Source organism: Malus sylvestris, chromosome 3, assembly GCF_916048215.2.
Source record: "Malus sylvestris chromosome 3, drMalSylv7.2, whole genome shotgun sequence".
Taxonomy (NCBI): domain Eukaryota; kingdom Viridiplantae; phylum Streptophyta; class Magnoliopsida; order Rosales; family Rosaceae; genus Malus; species Malus sylvestris.
The window spans coordinates 30384963-30406786 of NC_062262.1; the positions used below are offsets into that span (position 1 = coordinate 30384963).

General features: G+C 39.4%; 1 protein-coding gene and 2 pseudogenes across 1 annotated transcript; all 3 read right to left on the reverse strand.

The window, feature by feature from the left end:
- Nucleotides 1-58: 58 nt before the first annotated feature.
- On the reverse strand, nt 59-17143 carry LOC126617446 (L-type lectin-domain containing receptor kinase IX.1-like; annotated as a pseudogene).
- LOC126615367 (L-type lectin-domain containing receptor kinase IX.1-like) lies at nt 5669-8318 on the reverse strand (annotated as a pseudogene).
- Nucleotides 8415-10645, reverse strand: LOC126617447 (L-type lectin-domain containing receptor kinase IX.1-like). Its single transcript, XM_050285508.1, has one exon. It carries the CDS (start codon nt 10628-10630, stop codon nt 8699-8701), a length of 1932 nt encoding a protein of 643 aa, XP_050141465.1. The 5' UTR covers nt 10631-10645; the 3' UTR covers nt 8415-8698.
- Nucleotides 17144-21824: the final 4681 nt, after the last annotated feature.

Sequence of the window (21824 nt, forward strand, 5' to 3'; positions counted from 1 at the left end):
TAAATAACCAAAAGATGGGTGAACCGAGCTGATGAGAATTTAAATAACCAAGAGATAGTGAATCACGAGAAGAAAAGTATGCTACCTTTTACTATAATTGGAACAAATTTAAAAATATCTCACCATCACACTGCCCAGAACTACAACTCTTAAGGAGAAAGTGAGAATTAAAGAGGTATTCTCCAGATGATTCTCAAAACATCCTTTTACAATTTTTCACCCAAAATCTCCTATGTATTATTATACAGAGTGAGATTAAATTTATCTTGTATACAGAAGTGAGGCTGATGGAGAAGAATTGGATGCAGAAGATGAGGTGAATTGTGAGGAGTTGGTGTTGTAGCCATGATCCGAAGACTCTGTCTGACGTCTTTCCAAATCAGTATTGTAACTCGACGAGATTGAAAATGATACCGGAAGAGATAAGTAGCTAGCCACCGGCATCTTTGATGGGAGAATGGGCAACGGAACTTCGAAGTTAAGTACTTGAATTGTTTGTTGTATCGAAGGCCTCATCGTGTAATCCGGATGAGCACACCACAGCCCAACAATCAACAAACACTCCATCTGTTTCGCATCGAACTCTCCACACAATTTAGCGTCAGCTGCTTCAATGATTTTCCCTTCTCCATAAAGCTCCCAAACCCACTCCACCATGTTAATTTGAGTCCTTCCCAACTTTGGATCAATGGGTTTTCTCCCGCAAGCTATCTCCAAGGCAACAACTCCGAAGCTGTAGACATCTGTTTCCTTGCTTGCCTTTCCTGTGGTAAGGCATTCTGGGGCCATGTATCCCATGGTTCCAGCCAGAACTGTGGTTTGCGATTGTTTGCCATGATCCACAAGTCGAGCTAATCCGAAATCCCCAAGTTTGGCGTTGAAATTTGAATCCAGCATAATATTGCTGGATTTGATATCCCTGTGCAGCACACATTGTTCCCATTCTTCGTGTAGATAGAACAAACCGGATGCCAAGCCTTGGGCAATTCTGTATCTTGCCTCCCAATGTAACACGGTTTTAGGTTTGAACAAATGGGAATCTAAGCTTCCGTTGGACATGAACTCGTAAACAAGCAGGAGCTCTCTTTTTTCATGGCACCAACCGATGAGTTGCACCAGATTCCGATGCCTAAGTCGACCGATGATCCTTACTTCTGCAGCATACTCCTTCATACCTTGTCTAGACCCACTTGATATCCTCTTAACAGCAACATACGAGTCCAAGTCTTCTATAAACCCTCTATAAACTCCACCAAATCCTCCCTCTCCAAGCTTTTCTCCCTCATCGAAATTACCCGTGGATTGAGCCAATGTCTTGTACGAAAACTTCTTCGGGCCCGTCCCCTTCTCGAATTCCTCATCGATCGAGTCGTTCACCATAGGATACTCATCATCACTACTTTCCCCTGTTTTGCCCTTCCTCCAACAAATGCACCAACCCAAAACCAACCCACCAGCCAAAACCACACACCCACCAACAGCCAACCCAACAACCAGTCCGACGTTGACCCCATTTCCTTTCCCGGGCTCAACAATGGGGTTCGGCTCTGGCACAGGAACCACTGGCGCCGAGTTGTTAAACTCGTTCTCATCGCGCAGTTCTGTAGAACTAAAATTCCATGAGTTGATTTTATGTAGAGCTGTAAGAGTCCCTGTCGCGGCAGAGAACCCAACAACAACATAACCCTGCAAGTACTGATTCAGGTCTACAGTGTAACTAATATTCCTCCATACTGGGACACCATTTACAAAACTAGTGTAAACAACACTAAGATTTTTTGATCCAGAATCGTAGCGAATCCGAGCATTATTTTCCCCGCCGGTTGTAATGGATCCATTCCAAGGGTTTAAAACTTTAGAATTGACAGAGTTGATGTCAATACCAATATGATCGCCGACAGGATCATTGACGCAAGTTTGTTTATTCCTGAAGATATCAAACTCCACTGCCACAAAGGGGTACAGATTCGTCGACTCATTATTTAGCGGGATTGTGACGGGGAGGCCTAGAGAGCCGCCTACGCCTACTGCGGTGTTGAGTGAGGACCCGTTTGGCGCCAAAAAGAAGGCGAGTCCGTCGGCATATTGCGTTTTGCCATCGGAGTTGATGACGAATGTGAAGTCTGTGGTGAAATCAGCGAGTTTTCCGGTGGCGTTCTCGCGGAGGAGGAAGGGTTGAGAATTGGTGGCTCGGCCGACGCTCCAGTTCTGGTAGCTGTCGACAGCGCTATTAGTCAGGCGGAGGAACGTGCCGTCGACGGAAGCATCTCCCTCGAGAAATAAATTGTGGGGGACTTTTGGGAAGGAGGAGAAGTTGAAGGATAATGGAGTTGCACAAGGGAGTAGCTGAAACAAGAGAAGTTTGAGAAGAAGAAGGACAACCACCATTTTTAATAGTATGTTTGTAATGCTTTTACAGATTGAACTGTGATCATCTGAAAATATAGCAGAGACTGTAGAGTTTAATTTTTATTTTTTTTATTTTTTATTTTTTAATTTTTAATATTTTATCAGCAGCCCCCTTTGTTTACTTGAAAATGAGCAGTTGACTTGATCTGAGACGGAAGTTTCCTTTTGCTGAAGGAGGCAGATTGTCTGCCTCCTAGTTGCGGTGTCCTTCCATGCCCTTTTATTTGTGTGGTCACGGTTAAATTACGTCAACATTTTATATTTTTATTACTTTTTGTCTTATTATCTTTATTAAAAAATTAATATAAAATGTTGACGTGGCTTAACAGTGACCGCACAAAATAGGAAGACATGAAAAGGCACCAGAGCCAGACAATCAGCCTCCTTTGCAGAAATGACCTCATTTCTTTCTATTATTTTCTGTCTTCTTTTGTTTTGTTTGCTTGTTTTGTCTTAATTTGTTTTGGTCATAACCATTATCTTGAATGGATAAAAGAAGTAAATTATAGAAGTGGAGAACGACCTGATATTAAAAATATTAGGAGTATTTGACCCCTTCATACATGAAAGAGATTTTATCTAATAAGAATGCTTACACAGTAAAAAGTAAAAAAAAATGCAGGTAGGTACCATGAGCAAAAGACAGGGTTTGCTAAAAAAATAAGAACAAAAAACTAAAAGGTCCGGTGAAATATGAACAAATTCACAGGAGATTTTCTACAAATTTCACATTACTTTTCTTCTTTCGATGATATGGTATGGTTACATTGTAGTAAGGTTTGGTTTGTGGTTATTTTTGGTGAAATTTGTGTTCTCTTCCGCTTTTACTAGCAATCACACATATACTATGAATGTGAGGAGACAAGTAAATTTTGTTTGACTAGTTTTGATTTCGATAGGGATGAAAATTTGAACCAAAGTAGGGAAAAAAAAAGAGTATTGAAATTTGAATGAGTCAACAAAACTATCTCCGTTTGGTGGTGGGACTGGACATGAATAGTATTCTCAAGTAGAGCACCTTGGGGAAGAAACTTGTGTCTCTAATATGTAGGACATTTTCTCAATGTAATTGGTTTAGTCTCCCCATTGTTATGTTCATCAAACATATGGGACACATGTTAAAATGGTAAAGTCGGTCCATCCGTTTTGTGAAGCAGGTTGCTTGCATTGCAAGAAACGAGCACCAAGGGAGATTCTAGGCGTAAATTCTGAAAGAGTTTTTCTTTCTCCACTCTTTCTCCTTAATTATGCCAAGTGCTAAGCTGTCACTCCCTGATCCCGACATTCATCTAGGATCGACACATGACGTCACCAATAAAATTTCTTGTCTAAATTAAAGAAAGGTCGGCTCATGTAGTGTGGCAAGTGAAATTTTTTTTGTCTAAAATGCATTGACACAGAAACGGCTTGGAAATGGTTAGAAATCATATCTTAGAGTGAGGTTCTTCTACTGATCTATTTATGGAGAAAGACTTACATAATACGTATAAACCTTTTTGTGTCCCGTGTCAATAATACAAATATATATATATATATATATATATATTTTGGTTTACATTATTTTGTATGATTGGCACGAGATACCGCAGTAGTGTAACCATACCATCTAAGTTACGCTCCTAGTCATGACCTCATTTCTTTCTATTATTTTCTCTGTCTTTTTTTGTTTTGTTTGTTTGTTTTGTCTTAATTTGTTTTGGTCATAACCATTATCTTGAACGGATAAAAGAAGTAAATTATAGAAGTGGAGAATGACCTGATATTAATAATATTAGGAGTATTTGACCCCTTCATACATGAAAGAGATTTTATCTAATAAGAATGCTTAAACAGTAAAAAGTAAAAAAAAATGCTGGTAGGTACCATGAGCAAAAGACAGGGTTTGCTAAAAAAATAAGAACAAAAAACTAAAAGGTCCGGTGAAATATGAACAAATTCACAGGAGATTTTCTACAAATTTCACATTACTTTTCTTCTTTCGATGATATGGTATGGTGACATTGTAGTAAGGTTTGGTTTGTGGTTATTTTTGGTGAAATTTGTGTTCTCTTCCGTTTTTACTAGCAATCACACATATACTATGAATGTGAGGAGACAAGTAAATTTTGTTTGACTAGTTTTGATTTCGATAGGGATGAAAATTTGAACCAAAGTAGGATAAAAAAAAAGAGACTATTGAAATTTGAATTAGTCGACAAAACTATTTGAGTTCAACTCCGTTTGGTGGTTGGGACTGGACATGAATAGTATTCTCAAGTAGAGCACCTTGGGGAAGGAACTTGTGTCTCTAATATGTAGGACATTTTCTCAATGTAATTGGTTTAGTCTCCCCATTGTTATGTTCATCAAACATATGGGACACATGTTAAAATGGTAAAGTCGGTCCATCCGTTTTGTGAAGCAGGTTGCTTGCATTGCAAGAAACGAGCATCAGGGGAGATTCTAGGCGTAAATTCTGTAAGAGCTTTTCTTTCTCCACTCTTTCTCCTTAATTATGCCAAGTGCTAATGAATTCCCTCTTTCTTTCTAGTCATTAGATTGAATTAATCAACGGAAAAGGTAGATAACAAAAACTTCATTTTTCCTTCTTTCAATTGTTATAGGTTGCGTCATTCTCATCACTCTCTATTCGGGGAACTTCCAGATTCTAAAATTGGTGCCTAATCACGATTTCTTGTGTTTTCTTTGTTTTGGGATTTTTAGTTGCTTATGAGGTCCTTTTTTGTTTTGTTTATGTATATGTATCTGTGTCTTTTCTTGTGTAATTATTATGTTGGAATAAGGCAACTTTCCACAAAAAAATAAAATAAATAATAATCACGATTTCTGGTATTTTAGGCAAAACTCATTATCTCTTCCTTTTTTTTTTTTTTAATTTGGTTGTTTGATCATTTTTTTCAATGTGGGTCTTGAATCTTGATCAATTTTGTTTGATTAATTTCGGTATGGATTAAGCTTTAATTAAAAAGATGAAAGATCAACAATTGAACGTTCATGAGCCGACCAACCTCTTTGAATGCAAAAGATACAGTTCAGTTCTTCATTCATCACCAGGTACAAATTTTGCTACTCTTTTATTGTGCATGTTGACATTTCTTTGTGTGAAAACTTACAATTGAAAACACAGTTGCTACTACTAATGTTAGATTCGACGTTGTGGTCTTCACAGAAATCAGAAATGGGAATTGATTTGAAGTGCACCGTCTGCATTACTTTGGTATATTGGATAATGAATGCGATTTTACATTGAAATATATGTTTATTGTGCACTTTGAAATGTTGTTGACGGTGTCACAAATTTTGTTGTAGAAGATGGGGTGATTGTGAGGCTATGGGGCGTTCCTGAAGACTCAGTTTGACCTCTTTCAGAAGTAATAGTGTCACTGTCACTGACCAATGTTGAGAATAATGTTGGAGGAGCAATATAGGTCGCCACCGGCATCTTTGATGGGAGAATGGGCAATGGAACTTCGAAGTTAAGCACTTGAATCGCTTGTTGAATTGAAGGTCTGAATATATATTGCGAGTGAGCACACCATAGCCCAACAATCATCAAGCACTCCATTTGTTTCTCATCAAAATGACCATAGAGTTTTGGATCGGCTGCTTGAATAACATTCCCTTCTTCATAAAGCCCCCAAACCCACTTCACCAGTTCGATTTGGCTACTTTCTAATTTGAAATCGATGGGTTTTCTCCCACAAGCTATTTCCAAAGAAACAACTCCGAAGCTGTAGATGTCTGATTCCTTGGTAGACTTTCCTGTGGTAACATATTCTAGAGCCATGTAGCCTCGGGTTCCTGCCACAATTGTTGTTAGTGACTGTTCTCCATGGTCTACAAGTCTAGCTAACCCAAAATCCCCAAGTTTCACGTTGAAGTTTGTATCCAGCATAACGTTGCTCGACTTGATATCCCTGTGAAGCACACATTGTTCCCATTCTTCATGTAGATACAATAACGCAGAGGCCAACCCTTTGGCAATGTTGTATCTCACCTGCCAACTCAACAAGCTATTTTCTTTAAAAAGATGGGAATCTAAACTTCTGTTTGGCAGGAACTCATAAACGAGTAGTAGTTCTCTTTTTTCATGGCACCAACCAATGAGTTGCACCAAATTCCGATGCCTAAGTCTGCTAATGATCCGTACTTCTGATGCGTACTCCTTCATCCCTTGTTTAGATCCGCTGGATATCCTCTTAACAGCAACTTGTATGTTTAAGTCTTTTATGAAGCCTCTGTAAACCCCTCCAAATCCTCCTTCTCCCAGCTTCTCTCCCTCCTCAAAATTACTGGTCGCTTGAGCCAACTCGTGGTAAGAAAACTTCCTTGGACCGGTTACATTTTCCAGTTCTTTATCAATCAGTTTATTACTAAAGGGATTCTCATCATGTCCGTCTACTGCTTTGCTTTTCTTCCGATATATGAACCAAACCAAACCCAACCCAGCAAACAAAATTAGAGACCCAGCAATAGCCAACCCGAGCAGGAGTCCCATTTTGGATTTTCCGGGCCCGGGTTTAACACCGGATGGTGCAATAGATTCTGGTTTGTTGTGCGTAGGATCGTCATCAACCAGAGCAGTTGAAGTGAAATTCCATGAAATGATCTTATGAACAGCAATATCTTGACCGGTAGCAGCAGAAAACCCAACAATTACCCAATCTGGCAAGTATTGTTTCAAATCAATTATGTAAGATAGATATTTGATCACCTCCACTTCAGTACCATTTGTACCATTTTGAAAACTCGTGAATGCAACACTCAGATTTTTTGAGCTGGAGTTATAACTAATCCAAGCATCGTTTCGTTTTCCTTCATTAATATCACCATTCCAGGGAGTGGTAATGTTAGACTTGAGAGAGTTGATGTCAATGCCCACATGATCACCGACCGGATCCCTGATTGCTGGCTGCTCATTCCTGTAGATATCAAACTCCACAGCCACAAAAGGATACAGCGTCCTTGTGGTGTCTCCTGGTTGTTCCTCGACGGGCAGGCCAAGATGGCCACCACCTCCTGCTGAAATGTTGAGTAAGGAACCACTTGGAGCTATGAAAAACACCATCCCGTCGGCATGACCTGAATCGATCATGAATGTGAAGTGTGTGGTAAAATCAGCGATTTTTCCTGTAGAGGTTCCCAGAGGAGGAAGGGTTGATAGTAGGTGGCTCGGCCGACATTTTTATTCTGTCTGGCGCTTCTGGTGAGTTTGATGACTTGCTCATCTATGTAAGCTGCTCCCTCGAGAAATATACCACTGTTGCCAATGGTGAAGCTGTCGTAATTGAAGGCCAAGGGAGATGCGGAAGGGATAAACAGAAGGAAGAGGAGGAGGAGGGGTAGAAGCTTTGCGGAAGGGATAACCATAGTATCCAACTTTATGTAGAGACATTTTGCACATTACTTGTCAACTAATAAGTAGAGCGATCATCTTTTCTTGTAAACCAAGAAACGAGTGTTTTACAGCACACAGTCATTGTTTTCACCGAACTCAAGTCGAAAATATCCTTGGACTAGCTGATCAATGGTTCTGTTTCATTCCAAAACTACAAAAATAATGAACTTTGTTGTATTTTATTTTGCATTGTTTACACTTTACAAGTAGACTTTTTTGGATTCACTGTCTTGTTGAAACTACAATAGTATCTAGATTCAAGAGTGCATAATATATTTATCTACATGTGTTTTGGTTTGTTTGATGTGAAAACTGAAGGAATGAATGGACGGCTGCTGAACACTGAAAGAACGAATGGACGGTAGCTGATTTTTTGTTTATGTTTTGTTGTCCGAATGCATTGACATTGAGAAGACATGGATGTCGTCGTTTGAACTTGGTGGTCATATTTCAGTATTGGGGTTTTCTTTTTACGCTCTTTCTCTGTGCATTTTGACATGTACGTTTCTGAATGCCCTGGTAGAAAGAACCTCTCTTTCACTTACCGCTTTTCGAGTAAAAACCCTCTTGCTATCTCTTGTTATAAATTTATGAGTATAACATATAATTACGACATGATGGCAACTTCATTATCATCAAGGTAACAACTATATATGTTGCCTAACATATTTACATAAAGATATTCACTATAAAAAATGTATTACACGCAAATTTATATATTCGAATAACAGAGTGAGATTAAATTTATCTTGTATACAAAAGTGAGGCTGATGGAGAAGAATTGGATGCAGAAGATGAGGTCAATTGTGAGGAGTTGGTGTTGTAACCATGACCCGAAGACTCTGTCTGACGTCTTTCCAAATCAGTATTGTAACTCGACGAGATTGAAAATCATACCGGAAGAGATAAGTAGCTGGCCACCGGCATCTTTGATGGGAGAATGGGCAACGGAACTTCAAAGTTAAGTACTTGAATTGTTTGTTGTATGGAAGGCCTCATCGTGTAATCCGGATGAGCACACCACAGCCCAACAATCAACAAACACTCCATCTGTTTCGCATCGAACTCTCCACACAATTTAGGGTCAGCTGCTTCAATGATTTTCCCTTCTCCATAAAGCTCCCAAACCCACTCCACCATGTTAATTTGAGTCCTTCCAAACTTTGGATCAATGGGTTTTCTCCCGCAAGCTATCTCCAAAGCAACAACTCCGAAGCTGTAGACATCAGTTTCCTTGCTTGCCTTTCCTGTGGTAACGCATTCCGGAGCCATGTATCCCATGGTTCCAGCCAGAACCGTGGTTTGCGATTGTTTTCCATGATCCACAAGTCGAGCTAATCCGAAATCCCCAAGTTTGGCGTTGAAATTTGAATCGAGCATAATATTGCTCGATTTAATATCCCTGTGCAGCACACATTGTTCCCATTCTTCGTGTAGATAGAACAACCCGGATGCCAAGCCTTGAGCAATTCTGTATCTTGCCTCCCAATGTAACAAGGTTTTCGGTTTGAACAAATGGGAATCTAAGCTTCCGTTGGACATGAACTCGTAAACAAGCAGGAGCTCTCCTTTTTCATGGCACCAACCGATTAGTTGCACCAGATTCCGATGCCTAAGTCGACTGATGATCCTTACTTCCGCCGCGTACTCCTTCATCCCCTGTCTAGACCGACTTGACACCCTCTTAACAGCAACATACGAGTCCAAGTCTTTTATGAACCCTCTATAAACCCCACCAAATCCTCCTTCTCCAAGCTTTTCTCCCTCATCGAAATTACCCGTGGATCGAGCCAATTTCTTGTACGAAAACTTCTTCGGGCCCGTCCCCTTCTCGAATTCCTCATCGATTGCGTCGTTCACCGTAGGATCCTCATCATCACTACTTCCCCCTGTTTTTCCCTTCCTCCAACAAATGCACCAAACCAAAACCAACCCACCAGCCAAAACCACACACCCACCAACAACCAACCCAACAAGCAGTCCGACATTGACCCCGTTTACTGGCGCCGAGTTGTTAAACTCGTTCTCATCGCGCAGTTCTGTAGAACTAAAATTCCATGAGTTGATTTTATGTAGAGCTGTAAGAGTCCCTGTCGCGGCAGTGAACCCAACAACAACATAACCCTGCAAGTACTCATTCAGGTCTACAATGTAACTAATATTCCTCCACACTAGGGAAGCATTCTCAAAACTAGTGTAAACAACACTAAGATTTTTGGATCCAGAATCGTAGCGAATCCGAGCAGTATTTTCCCCTCCGGTTGTAATGGATCCATTCCAAGGCTTTGGAACTTTAGACTTGAGAGAGTTCATGTCAATACCAACATGACCGCCGTCAGGATCTTTGATGGAAATTCGGTTATTCTTGTAGATATCAAACTCCACTGCCACAAAGGGGTACAGATTCGTCGATTCATTATTTGGCAGCTCTATGACGGGGAGGCCTAGATAGCCGCCTAGGCCTACTGTGGTGTTGAGTGAGGACCCGTTTGGCGCCAAAAAGAAGGCGAGTCCGTCGCCGTAGCGCGTATTGCCTAAGGAGTCGATGGCGAATGTGAAGTTTGTGGTGAAATCAGCGAGTTTTCCGGTGGCGTTCTCGCGGAGGAGGAAGGGTTGAGAACAGGTGGCTCGGCCGACACTTCGGTTCCGTTGGATGTCGGCAGCGCTATTAGTCAGGCGGAGGAACGTGCCGTCGACGGAAGCATCTCCCTCGAGAGATAAATGGTGGGGGACTTTTGGGAAGGAGGAGAAGTTGAAGGATAATGGAGCTGCACAAGGAAGTAGCTGAAACAAGAGAAGTTTGAGAAGAAGGACAACCACCATTTTAATAGTATGTTTGTAATGCTTTTACAGATTAAACTGTGATCATCTCAAAATATAGCAGAGATTGTAGAGTTTAATTATTATTATTTTAATTTTTTTTTAGGGTTTTTATCTGCAGCCGCCATTGTTCACTTGAAAATGAGCAGTTGACTTGTTCTGTAGCGGAAGTTTTCTTTTGCTAAAATATCATTGGTTACTTATTATAATCTCCCGATCACACTGAAATTTTTTTTGCTCTAATCTAATCAGCAGCCCCATTTATTGAGTTGGGTTTTTCTTTTGCTGAAATGTCATTGGTCATGTCCAACGATCCAATTCAAAAGTTTCTAGATACACCGTCATGCATAATTAATACATCTACGGCATATTTTTACTTATTTTTACATGTGCTTATGTGCATGGACGTGTGTAGAAAGACTAATATCCATAATCGTATGTGTTTTGTGTCATCTAAAAGATGTGGACATTGCACCAAAGAGGTAAAAAATAAGCGTATGAAAATCATGTGACGGTTTGTTCATTTTAACTATTTATTAGTGCTAGTAACTAGATCTTAGTCAGTCACTAAGACTCATTTAAGTTATTTAGAGGCGGTTTAGTAATTATTTTGTTTCAATTTTTAATTTAGTTTTTCTCTAACTGAAAACTATCAAATAAATTATCAATTTTTTGCTTACAAAGTAAAACTGAAAACTAAAACATAAAAACTGAACAATTTACGAAAATTTGAACTCTCGTGGATAAATTTCCCAAGATTTTAGTTGTATGGTTGAAGAATAGTCGATGCTGGAAAGGATAAGCTCATACCACCTAGGTCATGTGGGAACAAAAGATGAGTCTATGATGGATTTTTCTTTTCTTTTGAAGAGTACGTCTGAAAAGGATTGACGATGATGCTTGGAAATGTCGGGATTTGTTTTATATTTGAGAGTTGGACTTTTCAATTGTTAAATGTAGAAGTTGGATAGAAAGGACTTGAAGACCTGGTTGACTGACCGTAGCGACTGAAAGTGTTCGGAAACCAGCAAGTTTCAACACGTTCAATCTGCAACTCTTTATCCTTCATTTCTTGGAAACTGCTTAAAAAGGGATTTTTAATTAGGAAAACTAATAAAAAGAGTTTGAAAACTTTGAGTTTTAACGATAAAGACGAAATAAAGGGTAAAATGAATAGTATTAGGTTTGACTTTTTAATGTAAAAATATGATTTTTCGTAAAAGTAAACAGTACCATTGACTTTTCGTTAAAACTCCCTTTTTAATTTTCTTGATTTTTGTCGGTATATTGTTTTTAACTAATCGCAAGTGGTGTGAATGTCTGATTAAAATACGTCGTCATTATTTGATTTTTAATATTTTCAACTATTGAAAAGTCATGTCAATGTGTGTCAGGGTGGCCACCAGCGAGAATAACTGATTTTGTTTCCATGGATAATTTGTCTAACAATAAAAACCAGTAAAATCGACAGTATGTGTGTAATGGAATAAATGAAATAAGATATAATATTTATGAGGTTTCTTAATAGAAATTGTAACTGAAGTACGTTCTTAGGAAAACAATATTACTTTTTTTCATTATCTGAAATAATAGAAGTACAAAGATAACTCTTGTTTTGTCATACCTTCTTCCTCTCTTCGGTATGTGCACACATTTTTGTGTGTGTGAACTAGTGGACCTCTTATATAGAGAAAGCATACTCATGCTTTGGTGTTTTGGTCATAAGCCCCCATTTTTTTAATTTCAAGTGGGTTTAGTGGGTTATCCATCCACTTTCTTTATGACACTTCCCTTGGATAACCACAGACCCTTGTTTCCCTTGGATAACCAAAGACCCTTGTTTAGATCCAACTTATTTTGTCATATCTTCTTCCTCTCTTCCGTCTGTGCACACATTTTTGTGTGTGTGAACTAGTGGACCTTTTATATAGAGAAAGCATACTCATGCTTTGGTGTTTTGGTCATAAGGCCCCATTTTTTTAATTTCAAGTGGGTTTAGTGGGTTATCCACCCACTTTCTTTATGACACTCCCCTTGGGTAACCACAAACCCTCGTTTAGATCCAACTTGTAAGTTTAAGTCTTTTACGCCTTCCAAAAAAAAAAAATAATAAAGTCTTTTATGAAGCCTTTGTAAACCCATCCAAATCCTCCCTCTCCCAGCTTCTCTCCCTCCTCAAAATTACTGGTCGCTTGCTTGAGCCAACTCGTGGTAAGAGAGCTTCCTTGGGCCGGTTACATTTTCCAGTTCTTTATCAATCAGTTTATTACAAAAGGGATTCTCATCACGTCCGTCTACTGCTTTGCTTTTCTTCCGATATATGAACCAAACCAAACCCAACCCAGCAATACCCAACCCGAGCAGGAGTCCCATTTTGGATTTTCCCGGCCTGGGTTTAACACCGGGGAATGGTGCAATAGATACTGGTTTGTTGTACGTAGGATCTGTAAGACCCTTAATCATAATCACCAAGACCAAAACATGAACTACAACTTAGAGAGAAATATTCAATTTATGTATCTGAGAAACACAGCAAGAAGAACATACCTGCACTTGTAGCAGAACCCGAAGCCATAGCAGCAAACTTTCAGTGCACCTTCTCTTCTCTTGCAGGTTATCAAGAGCTCGACTTATAAATAGGATTAAGTCCAGAATATCAGCGTTTTCCTGTGAGAAGAGAGGCCACTATATATATACATATAATCTTTACCATAACTGATTAGGATTCCCTATCAAAATCCATGTAGGAAACAAATTCTTGTCTCCTTGTTCTGATCTTCATGCTGTACAGAATCCCTCTTCATAAGGGATTAGCATTCCTTTTATTAACAAGACTTTTCTATCCAATTGAACACATATATCCGGTCCTAAAACTCCTCTATCTCATACTCACATTCTTACAGGATCGTCATCAACCAGAGCAGTAGAAGTGAAATTCCATGAAACGATCTTATGAACAGCAATATCTTGACCGGTTGCAGCAGAGAACCCAACAATTACCCAATCTGGCAAGTATTGTTTCAAATCAATTATGTAAGAAAGATATTTGATCACCTCCACTTCAGTACCATTTGTACCATTTTGAAAACTAGTGAATGCAACACTCAGATTTTTTGAGATGGAGTTATAACTAATCCAATCATCGTTTCGTCTTCCTTCATTAATATCACCATTCCAGGGAGTGGTAATGTTAGACTTGAGAGAGTAGATGTCAATGCCCACATGATCACCGACCGGATCCCTGATTACTGGCTGCTCATTCCTGTAGATATCAAACTCCACAGCCACAAAAGGATATAGCGTCCTTGTGGTGTCTCCTGGTTGTTCCTCGACGGGCAGGCCAAGATGGCCACCACCTCCTGCTGGAATGTTGTGTAAGGAACCATTTGGAGCTATGAAGTGTGTGGTAAAATCAGCGATTTTTCCTGTAGAGGTTTCCCAGAGGAGGAAGGGTTGATAGTAGGTGGCTCGACCGACATTTTTATTTTGTCTGGTGCTTCTGGTGAGTTTGATGAGTTGCTCATCTATGTAAGCTGCTCCCTCGAGAAATATACCAGTGTTGCCAATGGTGAAGCTGTCGTAATTGAAGGTCAATGGAGATGCGGAAGGGATAAACAGAAGGAAGAGGAGGAGGAGGGGTAGAAGCTTTGCGGAATGGATAACCATGGTATCGAACTTTATGTAGAGACATTTTGCACATTACTTGTCAACTAATAAGTAGAGCGATCATCTTTTCTTGTAAACCAAGAAACGAGTGTTTTTACAGCACACGGTCATCGTTTTCATCGAACTCAAGTCGAAAATATCCTTGGACTAGCTGATCAATGGTTCTGTTTCATTCCAAAACTACAAAAATAATGAACTTTGCTGTATTTTATTTTGCATTGTTCACACTTTACAAGAAGACTTTTTTGGATTCACTGTCTTGTTGAAACTACAATAGTATCTAGATTCAATAGTGTATAATATATTTATCTATATGTGTTTTGGTTTGTTTGATGTAAAAACTGAAGGAATGAATGGACGGCAGCCGAACACTGAAGGAACGAATGGACGGCAGCTGATTTTTTGTTTATGTTTTGTTGTCCGAATGCATTGAGATTCCGAGGACATGGATGTCGTCGATTGAACTTGGTGGTCATATTTGAGTATTGGGTTTTTCTTTTAACGCTCTTTCTCTGTGCATTTTGACATGTACGTTTCTGAATGCCCTGGTAGAAAGAGCCTCTCTTTCACTTACTGCTTTCCCAGTTCAAACCCTCTTGCAATCTCTTGTTATAAATTTATGAGTATAACATATAATTACGACATGATGGTAAGTTCATTATCATCAAAGTAACAACTATATATGTCGTCGAACATATTTACTTAATGATATTAACTATAAAAAGTGTATTACACGCAAATTTATATATTTGTATAATAGAGTGAGATTAAATTTATCTTGTATACAAAAGTGAGGCTGATGGAGAAGAATTGGATGCAGAAGATGAGGTGAATTGTGAGGAGTTGGTGTTGTAACCATGACCCGAAGACTCTGTCTGACGTCTTTCCAAATCACTATTGTAACTCGACGAGATTGAAAATGGTACCGGAAGAGATACGTAGCTGGCCACCGGCATCTTTGATGGGAGAATGGGCAACGGAACTTCGAAGTTAAGTACTTGAATTGTTTGTAGTATCGAAGGCCTCATCATGTAATCCGGATGAGCACACCACAGCCCAACAATCAACAAACACTCCATCTGTTTCACATCGATCTCTCCACACAATTTAGGGTCAGCTGCTTCAATGATTTTCCCTTCTCCATAAAGCTCCCAAACCAACTCCACCATGTTAATTTGAGTCCTTCCAAACTTTGGATCAATGGGTTTTCTCCCGCAAGCTATCTCCAAAGCAACAACTCCGAAGCTGTAGACATCTGTTTCCTTGCTTGCCTTTCCTGTGGTAACGCATTCCGGAGCCATGTATCCCATGGTTCCAGCCAGAACCGTGGTTTGCGATTGTTTTCCATGATCCGCAAGTCGAGCTAATCCGAAATCCCCAAGTTTGGCGTTGAAATTTGAATCCAGCATAATATTGCTCGATTTAATATCCCTGTGCAGCACACATTGTTCCCATTCTTCGTGTAGATAGAACAACCCGGATGCCAAGCCTTGAGCAATTCTGTATCTTGCCTCCCAATGTAACAAGGTTTTCGGTTTGAACAAATGGGAATCTAAGCTTCCGTTGGACATGAACTCGTAAACAAGCAGGAGCTCTCCTTTTTCATGGCACCAACCGATTAGTTGCACCAGATTCCGATGCCTAAGTCGACTGATGATCCTTACTTCCGCCGCGTACTCCTTCATCCCCTGTCTAGACCGACTTGACACCCTCTTAACGGCAACATACGAGTCCAAGTCTTTTATGAACCCTCTATAAACCCCACCAAATCCTCCTTCTCCAAGCTTTTCTCATCGAAATTACCCGTGGATTGAGCCAATTTCTTGTACGAAAACTTCTTCGGGCCCGTCCCCTTCTCGAATTCCTCATCGATCGAGTCGTTCACCGTAGGATCCTCATCATCACTACTTCCCCCTGTTTTTCCCTTCCTCCAACAAATGCACCAAACCAAAACCAACCCACCAGCCAAAACCACACACCCACCAACAACCAACCCAACAAGCAGTCCGACATTGACCCCGTTTACTGGCGCCGAGTTGTTAAACTCGTTCTCATCGCGCAGTTCTGTAGAACTAAAATTCCATGAGTTGATTTTATGTAGAGCTGTAAGAGTCCCTGTCGCGGCAGTGAACCCAACAACAACATAACCCTGCAAGTACTCATTCAGGTCTACAATGTAACTAATATTCCTCCACACTAGGGAAGCATTCTCAAAACTAGTGTAAACAACACTAAGATTTTTGGATCCAGAATCGTAGCGAATCCGAGCAGTATTTTCCCCTCCGGTTGTAATGGATCCATTCCAAGGCTTTGTAACTTTAGACTTGAGAGAGTTCATGTCAATACCAACATGACCGCCGTCAGGATCTTTGATGGAAATTCGGTTATTCTTGTAGATATCAAACTCCACTGCCACAAAGGGGTACAGATTCGTCGATTCATTATTTGGCAGCTCTATGACGGGGAGGCCTAGATAGCCGCCTAGGCCTACTGTGGTGTTGAGTGAGGACCCGTTTGGCGCCAAAAAGAAGGCGAGTCCGTCGCGGTAGCGCGTATTGCCTAAGGAGTCGATGGCGAATGTGAAGTTTGTGGTGAAATCAGCGAGTTTTCCGGTGGCGTTCTCGCGGAGGAGGAAGGGTTGAGAACAGGTGGCTCGGCCGACACTTTTGTTCCGTTGGATGTCGGCAGCACTAATAGTCAGACGGAGGAACGTGCCGTCGACGGAAGCATCTCCCTCGAGAGATAAATTGCGGGGGACTTTTGGGAAGGAGGAGAAGTTGAAGGATAATGGAGCTGCACAAGGAAGTAGCTGAAACAAGAGAAGTTTGAGAAGAAGGACAACCACCATGTTTATAATCTCCCGATCACACTGAAACTTTGTTTTTCGAAATAATGTAGCTTGACTGACTTGCTCTAATCTAATCAGCAGCCCCATTTATCGAGTTGGGTTTTTCTTTTGCTGAAATGTCATTGGTCATGTCCATCGATCCAATTCAAAAGTTTAATTAATACATCTACGGCATATTTTTATTTATTTGGGAAACTCGATGGTTGGAGGTAAACTTTATTATTTTTGAAAAAATTAAGTACTCTGCGGTTGGGGTTAAAAAATCTTGTACAAAGGTGTTGTAAGTCTCTAACCAAGGGAAGCTACCATCATTAGATAAACCGCACTCTGCAATCCAACAAGCAACATTGGCTAGTAGACTGGCGCTTAGGGGCAGTTTAATAATTATTTTGTTTTTAACTTGTAGTTTCGTTGGTTTTTTAATTGAAAACTATTAAATAAATTATCAATAAAGTAGAGCCGAAAACAGTTTACGAAAAATTGAACTGTCATGGATTAAAATTGCCCAAGATTTTTGTTGCGTGGTTGAAGAATAGACGATGGTGGAAAATTTGCGCTCATTCAACTCAGGGCTGTTTCTGAGGTTTTGGAGGTTCTGTGAAATTCATAAAAGGGCCCTTCTTATACGACATCTTAAAAAAAATTGAACAACGTATTGATGTTAAAAAACAATATCGAAATAGCTCATTTTTTAGGCTGAATCAATTGTTTAACTTTTCTTTTTCTTTGACGCTTCAAGTAGCTAGATGTATATTTTCTAATAAGTGCTATCTTTTATATCTCAAACAAGATCACAATAAAACTATAGTAAGTATGAACGATGAAACATGATAACCCGTAATATGTGTGCGTCTAACGATTTTTTGTGACTGCTCTTCTCTTCATTTTGCCCTGAAAAGTACCAAAAAAAAAACATTATAGATGAAAAATAGCCAAATCTTCAAATTTCGAGTCAATATACTTAAATTAGTAAATATCATGCTTTGATCGAAGTCTCCTTCATTCTGATAATTTGGAAGTTTCTCTTTAATTTCATAAATTTATAAATTAAGGTTTAATAATTTGTGGGAAATCTAACAATGGGACGAAGAGAGAAGGGAATTACACTGGGAATCTAGGACATTGGCACAACGTGTTACATCCCAGACCGGGGCATATCACTTCCCCGGCCTGCTCCACCACCGTAGCACGATATTGTCTGCTTTGGGCCCCAACCAAGCCCTCATGGTTATTGTTTCTGGGAATTCACGAGCAACTTCTCAGTGGGTCATCCATCCTGAGAGTGCTCTGGCCTCCTTCTCGCTTAACTTCAGAGTTCCTATTGAACCCGAAGTCAGTTAGCTCCTGAAATGCCTCGTGCTAGGTAGGGATGAGAATGTACATTTGAAGATCATTCCCCGGGTGATTTGGGATGTCACACAACGTCTATGATTCCGGTGCTTTTGTACTGGTAGTCTGCTGTGAAAAGAAGAAAGTGGAACATAGTGATGGGATTTTGGCGTGAGAGGAATACTGTCTTTGAATTGTTTGCCTCGATCAGTGGGCTTCTCTGATTAACTTTGCCCTTTGTTAATTATTTTTTTATATATTTTCGTACAAGTTGTAGGTAGTCTGATGGGTGATGGCTTTTAGGTAATTGGTCAGTGGGCTTCTCTGATTAACTTTGCCCTTTGTTAATTATTTTTTTATATATTTTCGTATAAGTTGTAGGTAGTCTGATGGGTGATGGCTTTTAGGTACTAGTAATATGACTTTGATGGGTAGTAGTCTGATGGCTTTTGGCCCATCAAAATTTTTTATGCATATATTTTGATTTGATTTTGACCCATCTGATTTTTATATGTATATATTTTGATTTGATTAATATCTTTATATATTATTTTTATATAATATTATTTTATATATATTATTATATTCAAAAATATTTTTTTTTGGGGTTTTGAGGACCCTATGCCATCGAACCGGTCGCACTCTCCCAACGCCGACTCTGATTCCACTACGCGTTCATTGTGGGAACAAAAAACTGAGTCTATGATGGATTTTTCGTCTTTTAAAATCTTTGTCGGGACGATGGTGCTTGGAAACAATACATGAAAAAGAAGGGGGGACATAAACCATACCCTTCTAGAAACGAAAACAAAAGAGATACAAAGAAAAGAGGGGGATATATGAAACCTAACCCCTCTGAAACCAAACCTAAAGGTCTAAACCTACAAAACAAGTTGAGCAACACCACAAAGTTAGGGGAAAAAAAAAGTAAGACAAACATGGATGTGAAGATGCACATTAATTTGAGAAGCGGTAACCAGGCAAGCCAACATAGTCCGAAAACAATGCAACACGAACCGCTGGCGAAAGAGAACCATGCCAAGTTAAAGTTGGAGAAGACAAGCCCATGTTAGCAAAATTGTCCGCAACAAAATTTCCCTCCCGATATATGTGAGATGAGTAGAAAGTCATTTTTTGAATGCGGTCCAAACAAATAGACCATTGTGTACGAAGAGGCCATGGGGGATCAAAATCAGACGATTGAAGAGCAGAAATAACACTAGAGCTGTCACTTTTCATATGCAAACTCCATACCAATAATAATTGCAGATAATTCTGCAAAAAAAAAAAAAGAGTTGCGATAACCAATCCACTAGCAGAAACCACCAAGAAAATGACCATGGCAATTCTTGAAAACTCCTCCACAAGCAGTAGGATCGGGATTTCCTTTAGATAAACCATCTGTATTAAGTTTAATCCAAGGAAACCAAGGAGGAGACCAAAGGACATGAATAATAGTAGGCGCCTTGCGAGAGATAGGTCAGATCCCCATTGTTAGATGTACATATTTATTTTGATTTTTTTGGTCTTTTGTTTACTAATGAGGTGAAGAGAAACTACATGAATGATACGACAAATGAGTTATAACTACTTTTATTTTATATTATGTTTTGTAACAAGTAGGATAAGTTACATTAATTTATAGAGAGAGGGACTAAAAAATGGGACTTTGAGTATAAAGAAGAATGCTCTTAACCAACTGAGAATTAATTAACTATAGACGACAAGCAAGGCAGATTGGAATACGAATATCTCAAAAGTTTGGTCATGGACTCAACAACTTTTATCGCACATCTACACAAACAGACCAGCGATGCCACCATCATCCTGATCGGATAAGTGAGTGAAGTCCGTCGACTTCGCTGAGACTGACCAGTCTTTCTCCCCAAGATACGAAAACCTGATCCGGTATGAAATCAGCCAGGTTTCTTATATTTTTGGAGATTCTTACAATTTAAGGATTTTGCGTGCGAAGTAAGTACTCACACTTAAAAGAGGATGCAATATCTACTCCTAGATATCTTTTGGGATTCTCCAAGTGTAATACGGATTCTGGTAATCATGTCATATTAAAGTTGGAGAAGACAAGCTCATGTTAGAAAAATTGTCCGCAACAACATTTCCTTCGCTATATATGTAAGATGCATAGAAAGTCATTTTTCGAATGCAGTCCAAACAAATAAACCATTGCATACAAAGAGGCCAAGGGGGACTTGTGGTCATTGGTTCCTTATCTTAGTATTCATTTCACAACAACAAATGATGATCACTTGGATCATTCATGAATCGAGATACTACACTGATTGTGTAAACTATATATGTCTTGTATTAGATAAATAAATTAGTGAGCCAACAACACGTCTATGCATAGAAGCATCAACTCTTGGTAAGCAAGATGGGGTTCCACCATAAAACCAATTGGTTTTATGGTGGAACCTCAACTTTCTAGATGGTATGGTTATCCCACGTGTGAAGCACACCAGCCACTTGTGATCCATATTACCTTGATTATGCGCTTAAAAATTCGCTAAACTTGGGGGGTGTTGAGAGTAGAAATCCCTCATCGGATTAGGTGGAACCTCAATTTTTTACTTGGTACCAGAGCATGTTGTCCATGTGTGAAGCCCAACGGCCACACGTGCTCTACATCACTCAAGTTATGGTATCCACGTGTTAGGCTTGAAAAATTCGCTACAAGTAAAGGGGTGTGTTGAGAATAAATATCACATTGATGAGAAAATGGGCTTTATATGTACTTATAAGTAATTGAACTACTCCCCATATTGACAATTGGTTATCACTTGAAGCTTTGAATTAATTGCCATCCAAGCATCAATTGGCTTGCAATTCAACGTATTTAATCTTTTCAAGAGGTTTTCTACATACTTTTCTTGATACATAAAAGTCCCTTCATCCAATTGTTGGACATCAATTCCTAGAAAATACTTTATAGTGCCCAAATTTGTCATCTCAGATTCTTTCATCATGCCCTTCTTGAATGCTTCTGCCATCCTTGGTTTGGTACTTGTATAAATTAAGTCATCAACATAAAGACATGCAACAAGAAATTCACATGTACCTTCTTTCTTGAGATAAAGTGATGGCTCACTTGGACTTCTTACAAATCCACTTTGACGAAAGTATTGATCAATTTTGCTATGTCAGGCTCATGGCCCTTACTTTAAGTCATACAATGCTTTCTGAAATCGACAAACTTTGTCTTCCTTCCTTTTTCACTATATCGTTGCAACTGCTCCACATAAACTTCTTCTTCAATGTATGCATTAAAAAAAATGAAATCTTGACATCTTATTGAAAAACTTGAGTTCTCCATGTTTAATGATGTTTGAAGTT

Bases quoted from the DNA above. Each gene is read 5' to 3' on its own strand.
- LOC126617447 (XM_050285508.1), bottom strand. From the start codon at position 10,630: ATGGTGGTTGTCCTTCTTCTCAAACTTCTCTTGTTTCAGCTACTTCCT.